Here is a 20,518-nt window from a genome sequence, read left to right on the forward strand (position 1 = left end):
ATTTCAGTCAGGCAGAGATTATGACTCCTGTAAATTACTATAAATATTTTATGCCACTTCTGTATTTTGAAAACAACAACAACAACAAAAACATTGAATTGGGAAATGTTATTCTGAAGGTTTAGATCTTCAAAATAAGGGATAACCTCCTGAGTTGTCTGGGTTCTTTGTTGGTCTTCCTGGGTCTTATTTCTTCACTGATCCAAAAAGTCTGTGCTAGTGTCTTACATAAATTTCTTCCCCTTCCACACTGAGAACAAACCATAGGATTTCCCAGAGTGAGCTGCAGATTTCACAGGAGCTAAATGTGTATGTACAGTTATTACCCTTAGTTATTGTGATGTTGTTATACAAAGGCTTTTAAGTAGATCTATCACACTTGCTGTGAGTGATATGGAAGGCATTTCTAAAGACTTCATTCTTTGCTGCACCAAAATGTTCTTTAGACTCTCTTGTTTACAGCCATTTGTCTAGTTCAGTATTTGTGCAATTTACTGTTCAGAAGCAATGCACAAATCTCATCTTTTGCCTTAGGATATTGCCCTTTCTTCCTTCTGTCTCATCACAAATACTCAAACATCAACTTAGATTCAATATAGCCCAAATACTTGACACAGCAGGGTTAGGAGTTCTTCATTTCCCCAGAATGTTATTGTTTCCTGGGCCTTTCTCCTCAGAATTTAGGAATATCACAGTTGCTAGTTGTGTTGGCTGTTACCATTTCACAAACACTTATTAAGTACACTTTTAATACCTTCAATTTTTTTCCCTGTCCTAACAGAAATAAATGTTTTTGTAGCTCTCTATCCGTATAAATACACCTTTCCCTAAGATCATTTGTGAATTAAGATCCAGTCTACTGAAAAGTCTTTTTAAACTTCAGCCTCTACTTTTTTTTCCTTCTGTCTGTTCATTTTGCTGCTCTGACCATATATCTTCTACTTAATTCCTTCAAGCTGTTCTTCTTTTGTTTGATTACAACAGCAAGCTTCTTAATTTTGTCTTTAAAAGCTCTATTAATACAGCTTTTGAACATCCTAGCACATTTTGGCTTTGCCCTCTTGTCGTAGCATCTTCTCAATATTTGCTTGCTTTCTGTTAAGCTGTTCAAGGCAAGGCTGTGGGAAGGGTACTCTTTGATGAGCTCTAGGCAGATTCTCATCCTCTTCGTATCTCATACTAAAACTATTTGCAGCATAAACCCATGTCCTTTTTTTTTTTTAATCTTCCTTCTCTGTTCTGGGTTACTTCTGCATTTTCCCTACAGTTAGCAAAATGGTGCCACAGTTCCCTACCAAACTGTATTGCCTGCAGCTTGATCCAACCTGTTTATTTGGTTCTCAGCTTTTTGCTATAATTACTGTAGACTTTGTGGGGCTGGGCTTGACTCCATGAAAGAGCATATGGAGTCCAACAGAAGGTGGCTTTATCCTGAAGGAATATTAACCTAATATAAATGTATAGTAGTGATTTAGGTAACAAAAGAGCTGGTTCTGCAAAACTAGACACATAGCTCTTTAGACTGATAAAAAAAAAAAAAAACAAACAAAAACCTGAGCACAGCTGCAGCTGTGTTCAGTTAAACTATTGTATTTTAGGAACATGAGAGGAATATGCTTCAGTCAACACTTGCTGTGAGTATAAGTCAGGCATGTCTGTTGAACTTAACACTAGTGAAGAATAGTGCAGTGCCTGAAAATGTGGGTCATTAGCCTAATCAACTTTATTCTGAATAGTAATCTGTGGACAGATGTATGTAACTTGTTTCCAGAGATGTTAAACTGAATTTTCACTAGCAAGAGTCATGCTGGACTCTTAGCAAAAACTAGAATACGAAAGGAGCTTCAATAAAATCAAGGCTTCTGAGCTGTAACTAACTTAAAATCAAACAGACAAAAATTGTTTGTAGTATTTTCTGTAAGATTATATCTATTAAAATCTTAAAGATGTAATTTTGTAGAATGAAAAAGGTGTCCCTAGTAAAAACTGTTTCAAGAAGCAAAGAATAATTCAGCACACTTTTAATTTATGTGTTTATTTATTAAATACGGAGAACTTTAAAAGAACAGTTTCATACCTATAGAGAATGAAGGTATTTAGAGAGTATTCCTTCTTTATCACTAATCACTTGATCTCCTGCCTCTTTTTTTAATGAAGGTGTCTGAAGGAAAACATGATACTTGATGAACAAATGTTCTGTATTAAGAAATGATAATTGCAGCATCTGTCAGTTGTCCCCATTGTTCTTTTCAGCATAGTAAGACAGCAGAACACTATGGCACTGTGTTGCTGTAATTGTGCTTTTGCACAAGAATTAAGAAGCTGCTCAGTGCATAATACATGCTTAAATATGAATGTAAAGACTAAATATAAGTGGAATTTTAATTGAGCTATGCAATATGTATACAATGTACCTATGAATTTTGGGTTCATTCATAAACAAAGTTTAAGATAGCTATTAAAGAAATCACATAAATCAATCGCATAAACAAAGTATAGTGGTCTACTTTTCTAAAGCATGTTTTTGTCTTGAATTTTGAAGCCTAAACAATAGTCAACATGCATCAACCAGACTTGTTTGAGAAGCCATTTCAAACAAGCTGATTTCACATTGCATCTTTTCTGTAAACTTGAACTTTACCATTAGCTTATTTTTAAATGAATAAAACTCTACTGAGTGAAAGGGTTACAAGAAAAGGATCCAGTGTTGCTATCCTGCATATAATCTGCCACTATGGCTGTAAAAAGTGTGAACGGAAATTGTTAACATGCTGTCTTAAGCCAAAGGATAAAAATTTCATTAACTGCTTCTTTAGCAGATGAGGTAGAGTAGATTGCAGAGATGATAGAAAGAGGAATCCTCTGCAGAAAAAGAAAAGCTGAAGACACAAAGGAGCGAGTTGCAGAGATATTTAAAAGTAGAGAAAGGGGAATGAGGAAGAGAGAAATGAGAGGTAGAAATGCTATCCAAATGAAAAGTATGTTTTTTCCATTGTATGCCTCTGAATAAAAAAATAAAGCATTGACGATATCAAATGGTAATATTTACTTTAATGACTTTATCTTTGATCTGTGCATAAAAAATATTTATATATATGCTTGTTTCCTTAAAATTTTCAAAACAACCACAATAAAGAGAAATTCCAAGAGCAGTAGCCCTCATATCAAAGCCCTTGACTTCAGATGTTCTGTTCTGTTCTGTTGTTGCACTGAAAGAGTAGTTTATGGAACCTAAACCATTTTTACAGTATAACTTTTATCTCCCCATTTACGCTCTCATGATCATATTTCAAAAAGTGTATTTTGGTTATGCAATGTTAACAATGTTGTATTAATTATTCAAACTTCTGTATGTCATTCAAACTTACGTTTCCTCATCTGAGATTTTGTTACAAATGGGAACGTAGCAGTTAATGTTGATTCTATATGAACTTGAAGACAAAAATCCAGATTCCCTGGTCTTCATGTCATGAAATTGTTTTTTCCTCAGTGCTTGTTAGGATTTCTACAACCACAGCCACCCACTAAATCAGAGAACTTTTTTGTGGCATTTTAATTGCAAAGCACGGTTATTTTAGTTGTACACATTACTTTCCAAGATTATCAGTTGATGTTCTCTATAATTAAGAAGCCTTTTCTAAGCTCATAGCCCTCTTCTTGTTAGACACCTTGCTTAGATTTAGTGTGCAGAATACTTCTGGAATTTTGCGCAGGTGGAAAACTCAATGCAGCCATGTTAGTCCCCTTCTTCTGGCTTCCACTTTAATTACTGGATGAAGATAATTCAACAGTTAAAAAACAAGTGATTAGTTCTGGGTTGTAGTCTTGGCAGTTGTCCTTCAACAAAATGTGACTCACATCAGGAAAGGAAGACAATATGAAATGTACAGTGTTAGTACAAGCATGTCCTCACTCCTGCATCAGGATCTCTAAACTATTTTCTTTGAGTAAATTGGTAAGTCAAGCTTGGATGCAAATGTAATTCCCTCACTTTGACTGAACTCCAACTTTTACCATCAGCAGAGCATCTGCCATGTGGAGTTTAATCAATAAAACTTTAATAAGTTGTTTTGTTTCGAGGCAGGGCATATACTTTACATTTGACAAGTTCCCCCCTCACTGATCTTCATTTTTAATAGTAAGTTTCTTCTAAAATGTATTTTCCCATTCTCAGTCTGCCAAGGAAAAACTCTTTAAGACTGAGCTGTATTCTCTAGCTATGTTGGAGGAGCTGTAAGAGCTCTTGGGCTATTACCTTTTTTTAAATCTGCACGAAAAGTGCTTGACAGGCTCTGATGCCAGTAAAGTAGATTGTATACATAATGCATATCAGTTCTTGTAGTGTTCATTGATTTGGAACAAATTTAATCTTCCAGTGACCTTTCTTAAGGAATGGTACTTTTGCTGACATTGCTAAGTGCTGAATCCCACTAGAGTGAGTAGGAGAAACTTTGCACATGCAGTAACATCTTCAATATCTTTGCTGCTTGAAGTGCTGCTAATCCTACATTCTAGGCACGCAAAGGAAGTTGCAAAGAAACTGCGTTATCTATGAATGTGTTACAATGTCAGAGGGGTTTTAGAGCAAGAAAAGATTATTTTAAAAGTGGATGAGGGTTTTAGGGTAAGTCACTCAATTTCAAAAACTCTAAAGAAACAGTAAATGCATTGCAATAATTTTCACTATTTTTGGTATCTTGAATCAATTCCCCAAAACTCCAGGTAAATAGAAATTGACAGAGAATTTTAGAGGCAATTTTGCCTCTGCTGCTTTATGAAAGAAAGGTTATAAAATTAAAAAAATAATAATAGAAGATAAAAAGTTATCTACAGAAAGGAAATAATGATGATCTTCTATAATATAAAACTTGTTTTTTATTGCTGTAAGAGGAAGCTAGAAGTCATGGAACAGAGGGACCATGATTCAATGCATGTTGAAAATTAAAAAAAGTTTGGAATTTGACTGCAAGATGTCATCCAGAACCTGGAAATTTTTAAGGTGCTGTTTCAATTTTTAATTGAAACTCAATTTTAATTAACAAATAATACAAATATTACCTAAAAGCTACACAGAAAAAAAAAAAAATCACTGTGCTTGTTGCTATAGCAGCAGAATCAAAACAGCTATGAAGAAAAGAATAATAATTTAACCCAAAGAAGTAGGAATGCTTTGTTGAACAAAGTGTAGATTTTACTTCAAGAAAGAAACTATGTATGTGCTTATCATCTTTTGACTAAATGGATATCAAATGATGATGATAAATATCTATTGAATCTCACTAAGAAAGCTGGAAATAGATTTGCTCTATCACTATGTATTGAAGTATTGGTGGAGCTTTTGGAAAAGGTCCTTCCAGAGACTGTGGATCATGACAGCATCTCCCTCACTTCGTCTCTTCAGTCAACACATTCCCCAGATGATCAAGCATTTCTCAAAGTAGTGTTAGATTCCATCTATAGGAAAGTGCTTTGTATAGCTCAGAAAGACCCGTTCCTCCACTCATTCCTGGCATGCTGATGCAAGGACGCTTATCCACAATGGCAGTGCTCAACTTACGTGTGCAGAAGCTCTCCTTTGCCCTAGGACATTGCCGTGACATGATTATGTTGCTCATTGTTAGTAGGAGGCTCGGCTTCAAAATTAAAGCCATACTTAAGTGTTTTTTTTTGACCTGGTGTAACAGTGAGCACAAGGCAGGCAGGCATTTCTTTAGGTTCAAATGCTTGTTCAAGAGAAAAGTCTTAGTCAGAGGCCTGGGTTTGAGAGGTTCAAGTTAAGTACAAATTGTCACGTAAATTCTCCAAACAGTCCAAGACTTGCCATTAAAAGATGGAAATGCATTGGCATTTCTGCCATAATGAATAACCGCAGACCATTGCTTCTCCTCATCACATCGCTGATTTTAATTCTGCTGAGAGATGGTAGTACATGATTGGATCAAATCTGAGAGAGTCAGGGAAAGGTGGAAAGACACTTCACTTCTGAGCAAATAAGAGTCAGCAGCAATTCCATTGGAAAATGAGTATGCAGACTTTTGCAGCCTGCATTTAGGTTACCTAAAATCTGCATTTGATACTTGATACGTTTTGTTGAACATAGTGATGGAAAATATCTTGATTTGTGTAGTGAGTAATAGCATTTTTATTATCTATTTGTTGTAGGTTGGAAATCTGCCGAATGATTATCTGATAACCCTTAAATATGTCCCGAAGATGGATAGCCTGGTATGTACAACCACTTTATGTTAACCTCAGTAAAACAGCCCACTGAAAACAGTGGTGTTGATAACATTTTGTAGCTAGTCCTATGGCTTACTAAGTTACAGTTAAAGGATGATTATTTCACTTGTCATATGCATTGCAATTATTCATTTAAAAAACAAGAATGTAGAAAGATTCCTACTGTAACTTAAAATGCTGATAATTATAGAAATTTGAAAAAAATAATATTTCTTCATATTCAATGTTTTAATATTTTCTCTGAAAAAGAATTAAACTGTGGTGACCATGGAAAATTTTTCTTTCTTACACAGCTCGTTTCTTTTGAATTTTACTTTGGAATATCCTCTAGAGTGTCGTTCTAGTTTAAGCTTGTGGAAATGCCATTGAAGCACAGCAAATATGCACTAGCCAATGAGGAGAAGCTCAAGTTCAGAAAATGACAGTGTCAGTAACTAAACAGACAGAGAAATTTGGGACACTTTCATTCAAACACAGTTTCTATGTAATGCCATACATAGTGATGCTTTTAAATAAATGTCTGCTGTCTTCTTTACAATTTTTTTTGTATTTAATCTTAAAACAATTGTCATGCTATCTGATTGGTTTTTTCTACCAATCGGTTTTCATTTTTCCTTAGTTTTTGTAATATAGTTAGGAAGGATTCATTACAAATGTTCTGTTTGTTGTTGCATGCACTACAAAAATAAGTAAATAAATAAACAAGAGAGAAGAAAAAAAGTGAAAGTAGAAATTATGCTGAGTGCATGTTATTTAAACTTTATTCCTTAAGCAGGAAAACTCAGCAGAAAAAAATGCTGTGGAATACCTATGCGAGGTCATATATAACACAATTAAAACTGATGGAAAAAAAAAAATTGAATTTCTGAAAATAGCAATTACCCAGTAAGGCAGCTATCATCCCCTGGCTACAGTGCATTTTGAAATCCAGCTATTTGGATGCCTGCTGTGCTGAGCATTGCTTCAGTGGTGGGCAGCCTTAGAATAGGTTCTACTCCCTGCTGAGGGCACTGCAGCTGTCCTGTGTAGGCCAGGCTGTGTTATAGCTATTCTCTCTGTTGCTCTCTTGGGAAGTGTTTACACTGTGGCTGAAGAACACCAGGGAGTCCTGTGCAATAGGCTCCTGGTCGTTCTCAATGCTTACCTCTTACCTCCCTCTGTGGTTCAGTTTTGGCTGACAGTAAGCAGTTTCTGCTTCTTTAGTTTAAATACCATTTCATCTTGCTGCATCACATCCAGAAACTTAGATCCAGTTTACATTTACAATGAGCAGCCAAGAATTAAATAGGGAGAAGAGAAGTTTAGAGCTGGGATTTCCATATTCGCTTTGCTTGTACACCACATTCAGTAGTGATGAGGGAAGGTGTAGCTCTTGGCCTTGTGCCTTCCCAGGAGGAAGTATTCAGCAGTATTCACGTCCCACTTTGCCAAATTCCTTTCTGGGGATTTCAGGTTATGTTACACATACCACACCAAAGGCTGGCTGAATAAGTAGGTTTTGCTCCAGGTTCTAAGAGGTCCCTGCAAGCTGAGAAAGCCATGGCAGATGCCTTTTTTTCAGCTTTTGAAACAGCTCTCTCTGCAGTTTTTTTTTTTTTTTTTTTTTCAACAGACTTCAATCTTCACTGTGTGCACAAAGTGAGAAATGTACCCAAGGTAGCAAATTTTGAATGTAGATGACTAAAGGTGGGAAGGCAGAGTGAATGCAAAGCTAATGGAAAGTCAGTGTAGTGCACGTAACAGGAACAGACTGACCCGATCCATTAAATAGAGGGCTGTTGCATTATGCACTAGCTCAATGCGTTTGAGTGGCATTAAAAGTAGTTTTGAATAGAGTGAAATGTGTAGTTTAACCTGAAGATTAAAAGGCAAAGACGATAGCATCAGGGGCCAATTTCCATGGAAGAGAGAAATTCCAAACTGTTGAATACAGAAATAAAAGTGTCACGTGTACCTGAGAGTACAGAGGAAGTCAGATTTGTAAGTAGCCCAAGACATAAATGCTGGTCCAAATTTACACACAAAAAGCAGAGTTAATTCTCCATTTCTTCTTGGCAAACAACGTATTTGCTGGATTTAACAGTTTTATCCCTGTGTTTGGTAGGTATTCAGAAAACTAACACTTGCACAGCTTGATGTTACTGAAAAGAAAACTAAAAATTCTCATGAAATAAAGCAATAAAGCTTTGCAGGGCAGAAAAGTTCATTTGGAGGAGATTCTCATGTATTTGTAAAACCACAGGAACAGCAAAGCTGAATCCCTGCTGGATTTGCACCTCCTTACACACTAGGATAAGTGAAGAGCTTTTGCTCACCTGTGCCACTGTAGAACACGCATCCACAAAAATTTGTAGTTTTACAGCTCAGAGAAGCACTATATTGATGTTCCTACACCAAAGCAAAGGAAAATTTGTTTTCTATCTTCTGAGGGTAATGAGACATTGAACATTGCACGCTGCTTGAATGGAATACATTTCAACAAGCCTCCCTCCTGATTTACTTCATTCTGTTTCTCCCCTCCCGCTGTAAGGCTTGAAGAAAAAGGAAGCAGAGAATGAAGCCAAATGCTATTCATTTAACTTTTTTTTTTTATTTATTTAAACTTTTTAAGCTCTTGTAATTATACATTCACTGAATGCAGTAATAGTTTTCACTTGTTAGGAGTGCATGAGATAGTTTCAGTGCTGAAGATTGAAAGAGTTAATTCAGGAACTGACAAAAAAGAGATTATGCGTAGAAGCAGATTCAGTGTCAGATGCTTTCTGTGTGTTGTAAAACAGAGATTCATTGGATGCTGCTATCACCATCCTACATACCATAGAAACACACCTTAGAAACTAATTCAGTGTTACTGAGGGTGCATCTTCCTTTGGGATTGCTGGGTCAAAATCTTTGTAGCTGACAGGCCTGAATCATCCTGATACATTTTTAACAGTTGAAAAAAATAACTCTATATATGGAATTATGGAGTAAATTCCCATAGCATTTACTGTCAATAATGCAGTATTTATTGGGAAGAGATTTCCATACACACATTGCAATGTGACTAACACATAAGAGTATTTTTCCTTTTTTCTAAAAAGTCAGTTGAAGGACTTGAACTCTATTCCAGTGGCACAGATGTGACAGATCCTGTCATAGGATGTGTAAAAGAAAAAAAAATTGTTGACAGCATCTCAGGAAAATAAAGACTGTTGAATATAGAACCTTTCTATCAGAAATGACTTTCAGTGAAAATGCTAAGAGAACTTAACTGAGCTGATTTCCTCAGAGGTGGATAAATATGCACGTTAATTTTGACAGCAAAACTTTTCTGGAATCATTCTTCAAAAGAGATTTAAATCAAGGATCTTTGGGATTAACTCAGTTATGCAGAGTAACAATAATAAAATGAGAACTGTGCATGCTTTAAAAAAGTCTGTAGAAAGTTGCTAAAGCAGTAGTTATTTAAAAAATTAAAATAGGTTAATGAGAGCATCGAAAAACGTTCATAGTAGTATGTCCTAGGGCTGAAATCCTCAACAGACTGTTGCTTAGCATTCATTAAGAATTTAATGAAGGGATGGCATTTAACAGACAACCATAAATATGTCAGTATCAGTGAGAATAGAAATTTTACCAAAAGAGCTAAAGAGAAAGTTGGCCGACACCAAAGAAAGTGAATTTTAATTTAGACATTCAGGATAATTTAAATTGGAAAGAGCAGTCTGATCTACTTTTGCACATTGAGTTGCTTAACCAGTTTTTGCAGAAGTCTGATATTTAATCTACCTCTCTGTCTTTCTTTTTATCCCCTAACAGCCTAATCACTGTTGGTTGCATTTGATGGTGCCTGAATTTTCAAGGAGTCTACATAGTCTTCTCCAGAAATTTTCGGATATTTCCGATATGTCTGATGTTTTAAGTAACTATTCAATCATTAATAACCTCACAAGGATAATAAATGATCTTATGGCATGTCTAGCTTTTGATAAAAATAAGGTAATCTAACATGGAGATTCTACTTTTCATCTTCCCTGTACATTTATTTCTGTGCTGTATGTTCTTAGTTTTCTGTAATTCACAGAATCAAACTGCTATTGATTTTCTTATAGAATAGTCTTAGATCTAGTTCTGTCAGCATTAAAGAGAAAACAATCTTAGAACCAAGCTTTAGGAAGTTTTTTAACCTGTATTCTAACCACTCCTACTGGGAGTAATAAGTCCAGACCAAATCTGAACTGCTGGCATAAGAAGCAACTGTTGTGTGAAAACCAGTCAGTCACAAAGAAGAAAACAGCCATCAATCTTAACATGGTCCTTAACTTTTTGTTTAGTCTGACATAACACACTTGTCTGTTAGATCTCAGAGTGATTGGGCTTCCTTGTTTATAATCCTGCTCTTATTTTTAGTTACATTATCAAAGATCTCAGCCTGCTTTGTTACCGCTATTGTATTCTGTTCCCTGTACTCTTACAATAGCTATGATTGTGTTGTGTTCCTGGATCCAGGTTAAAAGAAACATGCAGAGCATAACAAAGTAATGTGAAATCAAGGTGTTTTTTTTTTTTTTAAATGAGGGAACTCAAAGAATGAAAAATCTCTTTGTTTTCAACATAGGATAGGAAACTGCTTTTAATTTCTTGGCATTATTACAACAGTGGAATAATATTTTATTTCTATTTACAAAGTTAATTTGAAAACATCAAACGGTTGTGACATGTGTACACAGAAGATCTGGTCTTCTACAGGATAAAAATTTAAGCTATTGTATGTCACTTTGGATATTTTTATCATCTGTTGAGGTGCTGATGTGTGCATCTCTCCCGACCTTTTCAAGTTGAATTCTATATTTTATCCTAGGATTTTATAAAAGAAAATGGTCACCTTTATGAAGAAGATCGCTTCATTCCTGAGAATTTCTTTAGGCTCTTTAATAGTACCATTGAGGTCTACAAGGAATTTGCAGATTCACTGGATAAGAACGAGTGCATTATGCCTTCAACTGTAGAAACACCAGAGAATGGTAAGATGGCTCTTGTTTGGGAGAACAGAATCTAAATAAAGAGAAATGGGTGATTTTCCTTTGGTTTCAAGATGCTAAGAATCCAATGGTGTATCTAAATGTTTCCATTTTACTGCCAGCTAAAATTACCACCAACACCAAAGTTTGTATTTCTGTTCAAAGGAGATTTATATCTGGCAGTAAAACTACTGCCATCGTTTCTAGTGACATTGTTCCTTAATATAATCCAGATAACTTCACAATGCTCTGCTCTGTTTCTTTTCATCCTAAATACATCCTGGATCATTTTCATACATTGCTCTTATTCTTCATCTTATCTTCTATTGATGCTCTATTTAGTTTTTATAAGGCAGTAAAGGAGCCTAAGATTACACTACTTAAAGGATAGAAAGCTAGAATAAGTTGTAAACTGGAGTAGCCTCAAGTCACCTCCATATTCACCTCACTCCTCCTGAAAAGGCCCATGTTTACTTGATGTGAAAGATACAACTAGCTCAGGTCAGGCTCCTGCAGCTGATTCTCATCCTTCCAGTAAATGGAGGTTTCGTATTCTCTTTTCTTTTACTCTCTCTAGTGACAGCTATTAGCTGTTTTAATTAGGGCGACATATCCATTTGCACAATTACACCAGTAATAACAGAAGCAGATCAGTGCCACTACCTAAGAACTTGTTTAAAGCAATTGCTTTTCCAGAATAGCTATTCAGCAGCAGCTCAGTATGTGGACTCATCTGTCTCTTAATAAGGCAGCCTTTTTTGGCCTATTAAGAAGAAAGCCCTACAGCCAAATTTTAGAAGAGCCAAATAGCTCTATAGACCTTCATTACATATAGAGGGAACTGTATTTTAAGTTACATAATGCTGACACACTCATTTTCTATTTAGATTCCAGAGTCGCTGTCACAAAAACAATTTCGTTTCCTCCTGTTGCTGCCAGCTCCCTTAGGAATGACAGCATTGGCAGTAATACTAGCAGTAACAGTAACAGTAAGTATTGAATTAATACTTGAATTAATATGTGTCTACATTTTGTTCTGGAAGATGGTTGTTGTTAGAGTTCAGAGGAAAAGAACGTCTTAATTGTGCAAATTAAGTTACTTGGGAAGCTACTTGTGCCTGATGGTGCACCATGTGTTTCTCAACTGTAACACCAAAATGCAATGAATCAAAATTTAGAAATGCTGTAAAGTTGTAATGCTGTGACAGCTCTATGCTTCTTGGAGAGGGCAGGTCTCCTCCTGTTGGCTTATTGTTGTTGTGAGGCCTCACTAGTCACGTGGTCTCAGCAAACTCAGTTACCCCAGGCACATCATTTTCAGTCTTAGAAAAAGAAGATGCTCCAAACAGAATAGCTATCCTGAATTGATCCTACGATACTTGTTTGGGTGAAGAGCTCCTCTGTACGTATTTTGAGAGCACTCTGGTTGCCAAAGTTGACACCAAATCTGAAGACAGTCCCTGCTGTATGTAGTTACAGTAGGGCCAGCTTCATGCTGAGGAAGTTTTTGGTTGAGATCAAGGAATTAATTACTACAGTTTTGGAAGGCTGTAATCTTCTATCCAGCCTAGTCTTCTCTGTGCTTCTTATCTATCTTGATGAGTGTATTACATGACTGGTCACTGACATATAAAACAGCCTGGAGTTGTTTCCGTAAGAGCCTCAGTGTTACCTGTCATGGGTCAGAAGGAATGTAGGAAGCTGAGGTGAAGAGAACTAACAGAGTTTCAGGGGGTTTTAACGACCTTAAAGGTTCCTGAAATGGTGCATAAAGCTTATTGTGCTGTAGTTTTCCTTGATCCTTTTTCCCAGACATGCCAGGATGATAGCATGCATTTCTTTTTATTATTTTATGTTTTAAGAATATCAGCATTATCTGAATGTGTAATGTTGAAGTGTGTGGCAGGTATTCCTTGTGATTAAGAAAGCACAGGCACTGGTGGGAAGCTCCTGATGGTAGGACAGATCCTACTTGGAGTTTATTTATTCTCTTCTTTCTTCAGTTGCAAATGTGTAATCTAGTTATTCCCTAGGTTTTCAGCAACACGCATGCTACCACACAGATAGTTCACAACTGTTGTCAGGTTGAATCACTTTGTAGTTAACAGAATATCCTACAACACCTCGGAGTCATCTGAGAAGAAGGCTGGAACAAAATCATAGCATCATAGAATGGTTTGGGTTTGAAGGGACCTTTAAGATCTAGTTCCAAACCCTCTGCTATAGGCAGGGATGCCTCCCACTAGACAGGTTGCTCAAGGTATCATCCAGCCTGGCTTGAACACCTCCAGAGAGGACATCCACAACTTCTCTGGCAACCTGTTCCATTGTCTCACCGCCCTTACAGTAAAAAAATTCTTCCTAACATCTACTCTAAATCTGCCCTCTTCTATTTAAAAGACATTTCCCTCTGTCTTATTAGTACATGCCCTTATAAAATTTCCCTCCCTAGCTCTCCTTTAGGGCCCCCTTCAGGTACTGGAAGGCTGTTATAAGGTCCTCCTGGAGCCTTCTCTTAATCAGGCTGAAGAGCCCCAACTCTCTCAGCCTGTTCCCACAGGGGAGGTGCTCCAGCCCTCTGATCATCCTTGTGGCTCTCCTCTGGACCTGCTCCAACAGTTCAATGTCCTTCTTGTGTTGGGGGGCCCAGAACTGGATGCAGTATTCCAGGGGTCTCACGAGAGCAGAGGGGCAGAATCACCTCTCTTGATTTGCTGGCCAGTTTTCTTGATGCAAATCAGGAAATGGTTGGCCTTCTGGGCTGCAAATTCATACTGCTGGCCCATCTTGAGTCTTTCATCAACTGACATTCCCAAATTCTTCTCAAGGCTCTCAAGCCATTCTCTGTCCACTCTATATATGTGCTTGGATCCACCTTCAACTCTTGGCTGGCAGCTTTCCTCTCTGAAAAAGAGAAGTCTCAGTGCCATAAATTCCTATCCAGGAGGTCACAGAACTGGCTGCAAATAACCTGATGAGCCTACAGCCAACTGTGAGGCACCAGGAGGAAGCTAAAAAGTGCATACCTGTCTCTCTCAGGTCTGAGCATGTGATAATTTTTGATGTAACTATGAGAGGAAGAATATTCAAATGCAGCCTGAAGCAATGGGAATGGATCAAGGAGCCAAAGAATGAGAGAGACAGACTACAATAACAATTTATTTGAAAGGAGTTTTGACCCAGCACAGTAACAGGAGGGTCATCAGGCAGCAAAGCAGAGTCTAGAGCTCTGGCCAGAGCTGTGCTGGGTACAAGAACACAGAAAAAGGCATGTTAATCTTATTTTGTAACTGATTATCAAGTAGGAAAAAAGCCTAATTAAAATAATGCAATAAGTCAAAGAAATTGCTTGGCTGGCCATATGCTGTACAGGTGTGCTCTAACTGATTATCATTCTCTTAAGCAACTTACTGGAAAATTGGATACCACAGCCTTATGTAGAAATGACAAGGTCTAAATGTCTAGGACTGAGGACAGTTTGTACACTTAATCAGATTAAATTACATTAATTTGAAGATTGGACACTGACTGGTTACACTTCAGTCATTAGTTTGGAAGGGGAAGGACTTGTTGCATAGTTATTGGCATCTCTTATTGTCTGAGAATGATCTTCAGTACCAATTTTATGTTGTCTTGGCCTTACTGCTAAATAAGTTTTTTTTTTTAGTTAATCTTTGTCTTCATGAAGCAAACAACAACGAATGAATGTTGTAACATTCACATTGGGAATCCTCAGGGCAGATAACTCAGTCTGCTGGCTGTAGGTTGTTCTTGGAACAGCATCACTAAATTCAAAGTTCAGAAAGGCAAACATTTGGAGCAGAAACTTGGAGAAACCTGAAAAATGCATCCCCAGACAAAAACTACTGTGGTATTTTTTTTTTTATGACCCTCTTCACTACTAAACTATTAAAATGAGCAATTTAAATTAATTGTTCATAGACTATTGAGAAACATTCACTGTTAGAAACGAATCCTTCCAGATTAATAACAAATATTGAATCTATTAATAAAGTCTGCTTGGAGAGTCAGACATCTTGAACTGCTCTTGATTCTAAATTCAACTTAGACAAACCTGAAAAAAATCATCTAATAAAATAATGTGTGAAATAATTACTATAGAAATGTCATATAAATTAGGTAAATTAAATTTTTCTCATGTTGTTCTGCATTTATTGCACATTGTATCTCAAGATTCGATCATTATTGCACAATGATAAAATTGAACTACTGTGATAGAGTTCACACATCATCTAAACCAAAAATTTTATTTCAACTAGATGTAAAGTGGAACAATTATCCTTTTCTAATCTTTTTTTGAATGACACAGTGTTGTTTTCCTGGTAATATTTAATGTAGATCTCTGTCGTGTTCCCACTCCATCTTTGGTTCCACAATATTATTCTTCCTTCCTTCCCTTTAGTTTTTCTTGGTTCTACATGATGCAATCCAGTTTAAACACTGAGGAATTGTTTATGTCTTAGTTCCACTGATTCTCTGTATTCTCTGGATCATTAACTCCTGCACAGAACAGAAAATTCAAATTAATGGTTTCTAAAAAAGGAACTAATGTTAGGATAAGACGTCTTGAATCTTGTTCTCTTTCAGTGCTTTAATCAAGCAAACTATAGTAGTCCTTTTTCTTTCCACCAAATGAATCTCATCTTTCCCTCTTAAACTTGAACTTGCTAGCTGTTACTAGCACTTAACTAAGCTCTTTATTCTTACAGTGCAATTTATACTTTTCAGTGTTGCTTTCTTCTATTTTTGCCTGTAATTTTCCCATAATAATTAAGCCTTATTATGAAGTACTGAACAGCTCAGGGAACATGTGTGCACTGTAAACACAAAGATCTCTATGAGTGATTTTAGGAAGAAGTTTGACTTTTATAATTAAGCAAAGAATACTGTAGTTTAATTCTGTAATTGCACAACAATTAAAAAATATTACCCATGGCTTAATGCAATTGTTGTTTCATTCTGTGCTTGTACAGTTGATGGAAAACCCTAATGAACAGGTGAAAGCTGTTCTACATTTTTCTAGATAAGATCTTGTGGTAACTGTCTTAGAGCTGAGCAGAGGTAAAGTGAAAATTCCTTTGAGTCATATAAGGCAATAAAATCTAGTTGGTGATTTGAATCATAATTGCTTGCTAAACTTACACACATGGCTCAAAGTGGAGAGCAGCTCAATAACTTCTTTGTGTAGCTGAGTGGCTTTCAATGTAAACGTATTTCATTCAGCTTAACATACTGATGTCCGTGAAGATTGTACATGAATCTACTTCACATGAGCTCACTTCCTAAGGGATTCTTCCACAAGGTGTTGAAGTGAGCGCACAAAGCGGTGCTGGCCTGCTTCCACATCCCTTTAGCACCTTGCAGAAATAAAGTCTGTTTCAAGTAAATAACCTACCAACTGCAGAGCCAGAAGTTCCTCTGGTGTTGCCCAAAGAGTTCATGAAGTTACCATACCACCTGGTTCCTCCTATTCCTTCTCCTGCTCTCTCTTCTCAAACACTAAAAGTGGGAATGCTTTTGTGTAGAGCTGTTCTAGTTCAATTTCTACCAGAGGAAAAAGTCTCAATTAAAGGGATAAAAACTACTGGCAGCCAGCTTGTCTTTCTCATTTCCCTTCACTATGGCACAGAATCTGGGAGATTCTTCAGACTGAAAATTCTCCAACCTGTTCTGACTTAGGTATTTAGATAAATGGAAAGCACACGATAAAATCTGCCATGCATGACTTATTTATTCTCTCCAAATTTTTCAAGAGATATTTTTCCTGACTCAAAAATAAATTTAACAGATATTTTGTTATTTGCTTTTTAAAAGGAGATTTAGGTTACTTAAATTTCAAATTAACTCAAACAGAATGAAATTATGAGAAAAAAATCTATTTTTGTTTTTAAAAGTAGCTTCGTGCATTTTTGTTGCTTATTTTTTTACAATTTGACTGTATTTAGGTTCTGCCCCTGGATTTCAGGTCTTCACATGGAAAACTAAATATATATCACTTTCAATAGATGCTGAAGAAAGCATTTGCATTGTAGATATCTTCTCAGAAATCAGATTTTTCTACTTCTAGATATCTCATTATAAAGAAAACTCTTCTTTATCTAAGACTCTCTAAAGTTAGTGAAAATTTGTAAAAATTATCATGCCAGAATAACACTGATCTCCCCGAATGCAGACTATTTATTTAGAAGTTGACGTAAAAATCAACATGCTTGCCATACCATTCTAACAGGCATTACAGAGCAGATAGAGGATTTTGAGGTTAAACAGTCTGCAAAAACTTCTTATCAAATGACTTGCTCTTTGTGACCTGAGGAAAATTTTTTCCCCCACTTTTCTATTTTTCTGAAGTTTGTAGAACAGAATCCAGAAAACATGACCATCCCTATAAGTTCAGCGTTACAACTAACCAGTCTCACACTGGGAAGAATGATTAATGTAATTAGGCAAAACAGTGTTGCATTTTAATTGACTAGAACACAAGAACATTATAGAAATTTTCTCATGTGAATACAAGTTGCATAAATTAACGACAGGATTTTTTGTTTCAGCTACTCAGACTATCTCCACACCACTTCAATTTGTCCAGATTTCTCAAAGTTCAATTTGAATAAACACACCTCTATACCTAACCTAGGACAGACTTTCATAGAAGATATCACACTCCTGTTAATTTCCACTCTTTTCAACTGACGTTCATTTCTGTAGAACTTTCCCTCCTCTTTAGACATATTTCTTTCCAGTAAATTATCATCTATTCTGTTTGTCCAATGTTTCCTTTTAGTGCAATGAGCCTACTGATGTAAGTAAAATTCAAGCTCCTATTGTCAGAATCTAGAGTTTTAAACAGTACATAACAAGGGGTGTAGACTTGTTTTCATATAGTTTTCTCTATGGTAACTCTAGAAATATGGCTTAATTTCAGAGAAAAAATATTTGTGTAAAAGCTTGTAACACAACACGCAGAAAAACTCAAGAGAATGAAAGTGAGTTGCCAGTTAATTATAAGAATGCTCCTTTCTAAACTAAAGTGTTTTCTCAGTGGCTCTTTAATAATGTACTAAACACACATTGATTGACCCAGCATTTCACACCATATGTGCTTAGAAATTTGCTGTTTGTGTAAATCACTTGCACAGACTTCTAGTCCTACAACTCCATTTTCATTTCTGTATCTAATTACCTACACTTTTTCTATGCTTCCAATTTGGTTCTTTTGCAATAATCTGACAATACACCCACCATTTGAGCTGCAAATATCAAATTTTGAAATTAACTGCAAGCCTGGTGTATGGTGTCTAGACTGGCAGTCTCCTACAGCTCACTTTGCATTTCAGAAAGTGGATCCCAGGGTGACTCCATAGGACTTTTCACATGCTGATCTTGATCAAATAACTGGATAGCCTCGTTTTAGTCTCGGTATGCATACAGCTCCATATGAGGAGAATGGAATTTCTTATTCTCATAAAAAACTAGAACTAGGGCTATTCTGTATAAAATGCAAAAAGCTATCAAGAAATGGTAGCAACAAAATAGCACACTATTTTGTAGCTAGACTTAAACTTACAAGGTTTTGATCTTATTGAAGTCAGCAGGACCTTACCAGGCAGACATTAGAAATAGAGTCAGACTTATTATTGTTAAATCAAGCTCTGTGTCATATGTGCCTTATGGAGCTTAAACAAATGCATGAAGTGAGTGTTTTAAAGTGACAAATATTTTGTCTTCGCAGGAATTACTTTGTGATACGAGATAATTACAAGCTGATAAAAAAAAATTTTCCCTCAAAGTGAGGGAAAAAGAATGTGCTCTACAAATGACAAAAAAGATAATCAGTCTTGGAACTATTAAACAGAACAGTTTCATAAGGGGGAGGAGCATCTCTGTGATCAAAAAGAGTTCTTATGATATTTTGGATGACATGCACCTCATGTACACAGCATTTTGAAGTATCTGTTTTGCTATCTTGATGTTATGTAGATGATGCCTAAAAGTGCTCTTGTTAATAGTATTGCCCTGAAGATGGTTTTCTGCCATAAATCTGTCTTCACTAATGAGAACATCTGTAATTGCAGAAGAGGCACTTGGCTTCATTAGCAGCTCCAGCCTGCAAGGGATCAGCATAGCATTGACATCATTACTGTCTCTTCTCATTGGGTTTATTTTGGGAGCCATATACTGGAAGGTAAGAAATATTTCATTTAATTGTTTGCGTAGTTATATTTCATGGCTATAGAGAAGCTGGAAGAACAGAATGATTCTGCATGTGAAAGTCATAGACCTCTTTTTTGATCTTCTCTGAACTGTGTGACATGCAAACATAAAACTTTGTTGTCAAATTCTTCAGTTCCATCACCGATTTACAAAACTTGTCTTGTCAGTTTGATATTTCTCTAATTGGAAATTAAAAGCATGGGATTCCCCTAATTACCCAGTTCTTCTCTTATGTCTTGAGATGGGTTCCTATGGTTTTAGCCAGTGTAGCATTTTCTACAATAAAAAATATTTAATTTTAAAATTATACAATTAGGAAATGTGTATTAGAAGACAGTATTTTACCTACATTTTGCAAAATTATTTTGATATTGAAAATCTGAAGCAAATTGGAGTAACAATTGCTTTCAGAGTTTTCAGCTAAAGCTTTAGAATATTTACATTTATTGCATTTTCTTTCTAGAAAACACATCCTAAATCCAGACCAGAAAGTAATGAAACTACACAGTGTCATGGCTGTCAAGAGGAAAATGAGATAAGGTACAAAGTTCCACTTCACACACACACACACATATACGTATAGAAATGTAAGATTATCTTTCAGAAATTTTCTGAAAATTCTTCTCTAGTTCTCACAATAAACAAACAAGCAAACAAAAAACAAACCTACAAACAACCAATCAAAGAAGAAAACTAAGCCACGCTATTGGGGTTTGCTGTAGATCTGAAAAGTATGCTTAGTATCAGCCCTTTGAAGGAGGTCCAGTATGAAACATAAGAATTAATGCAGAAGAGATACCTGTGTACAAAATTATTTGTTAGCAATGACTCATACAACAAGTAAGGAATAGTGATGAAAAGAAGCAGGTTTGAAGGGTTACCTTACAATGGAAGAATGAAGCCAACCCAGGATGGCTGAGACCTGTAGAGGAAGCAACAAAAAGAAGTGAAATTTGTTATTTTCTGTGGAAAGAGACCGAGGGATAGTTTTAAGTTAGAATATTTCATGTTACTATAATTCACGCTAAAATGTTTTGGGAGTA

General features: G+C 36.1%; 1 protein-coding gene across 1 annotated transcript in view; it reads left to right on the plus strand.

The window, feature by feature from the left end:
• The window catches only part of KITLG (KIT ligand), a gene marked incomplete at both ends in the record, with an annotated part of 48,405 nt that overhangs the window by 27,003 nt on the left and 884 nt on the right, over positions 1 to 20,518 (plus strand). Inside the window, 6 exons of the mRNA XM_079533088.1 lie at positions 6,163 to 6,225; positions 10,042 to 10,221; positions 11,084 to 11,246; positions 12,131 to 12,232; positions 19,337 to 19,446; positions 19,939 to 20,015. Coding sequence (XP_079389214.1) covers positions 6,163 to 6,225; positions 10,042 to 10,221; positions 11,084 to 11,246; positions 12,131 to 12,232; positions 19,337 to 19,446; positions 19,939 to 20,015 — 695 coding nt within the window. The remainder of the gene's footprint in view (positions 1 to 6,162; positions 6,226 to 10,041; positions 10,222 to 11,083; positions 11,247 to 12,130; positions 12,233 to 19,336; positions 19,447 to 19,938; positions 20,016 to 20,518) is intronic.

Source organism: Tetrao urogallus (genome assembly GCF_951394365.1).
Source record: "Tetrao urogallus genome assembly, chromosome: 1".
Taxonomy (NCBI): Eukaryota; Metazoa; Chordata; class Aves; order Galliformes; family Phasianidae; genus Tetrao; species Tetrao urogallus.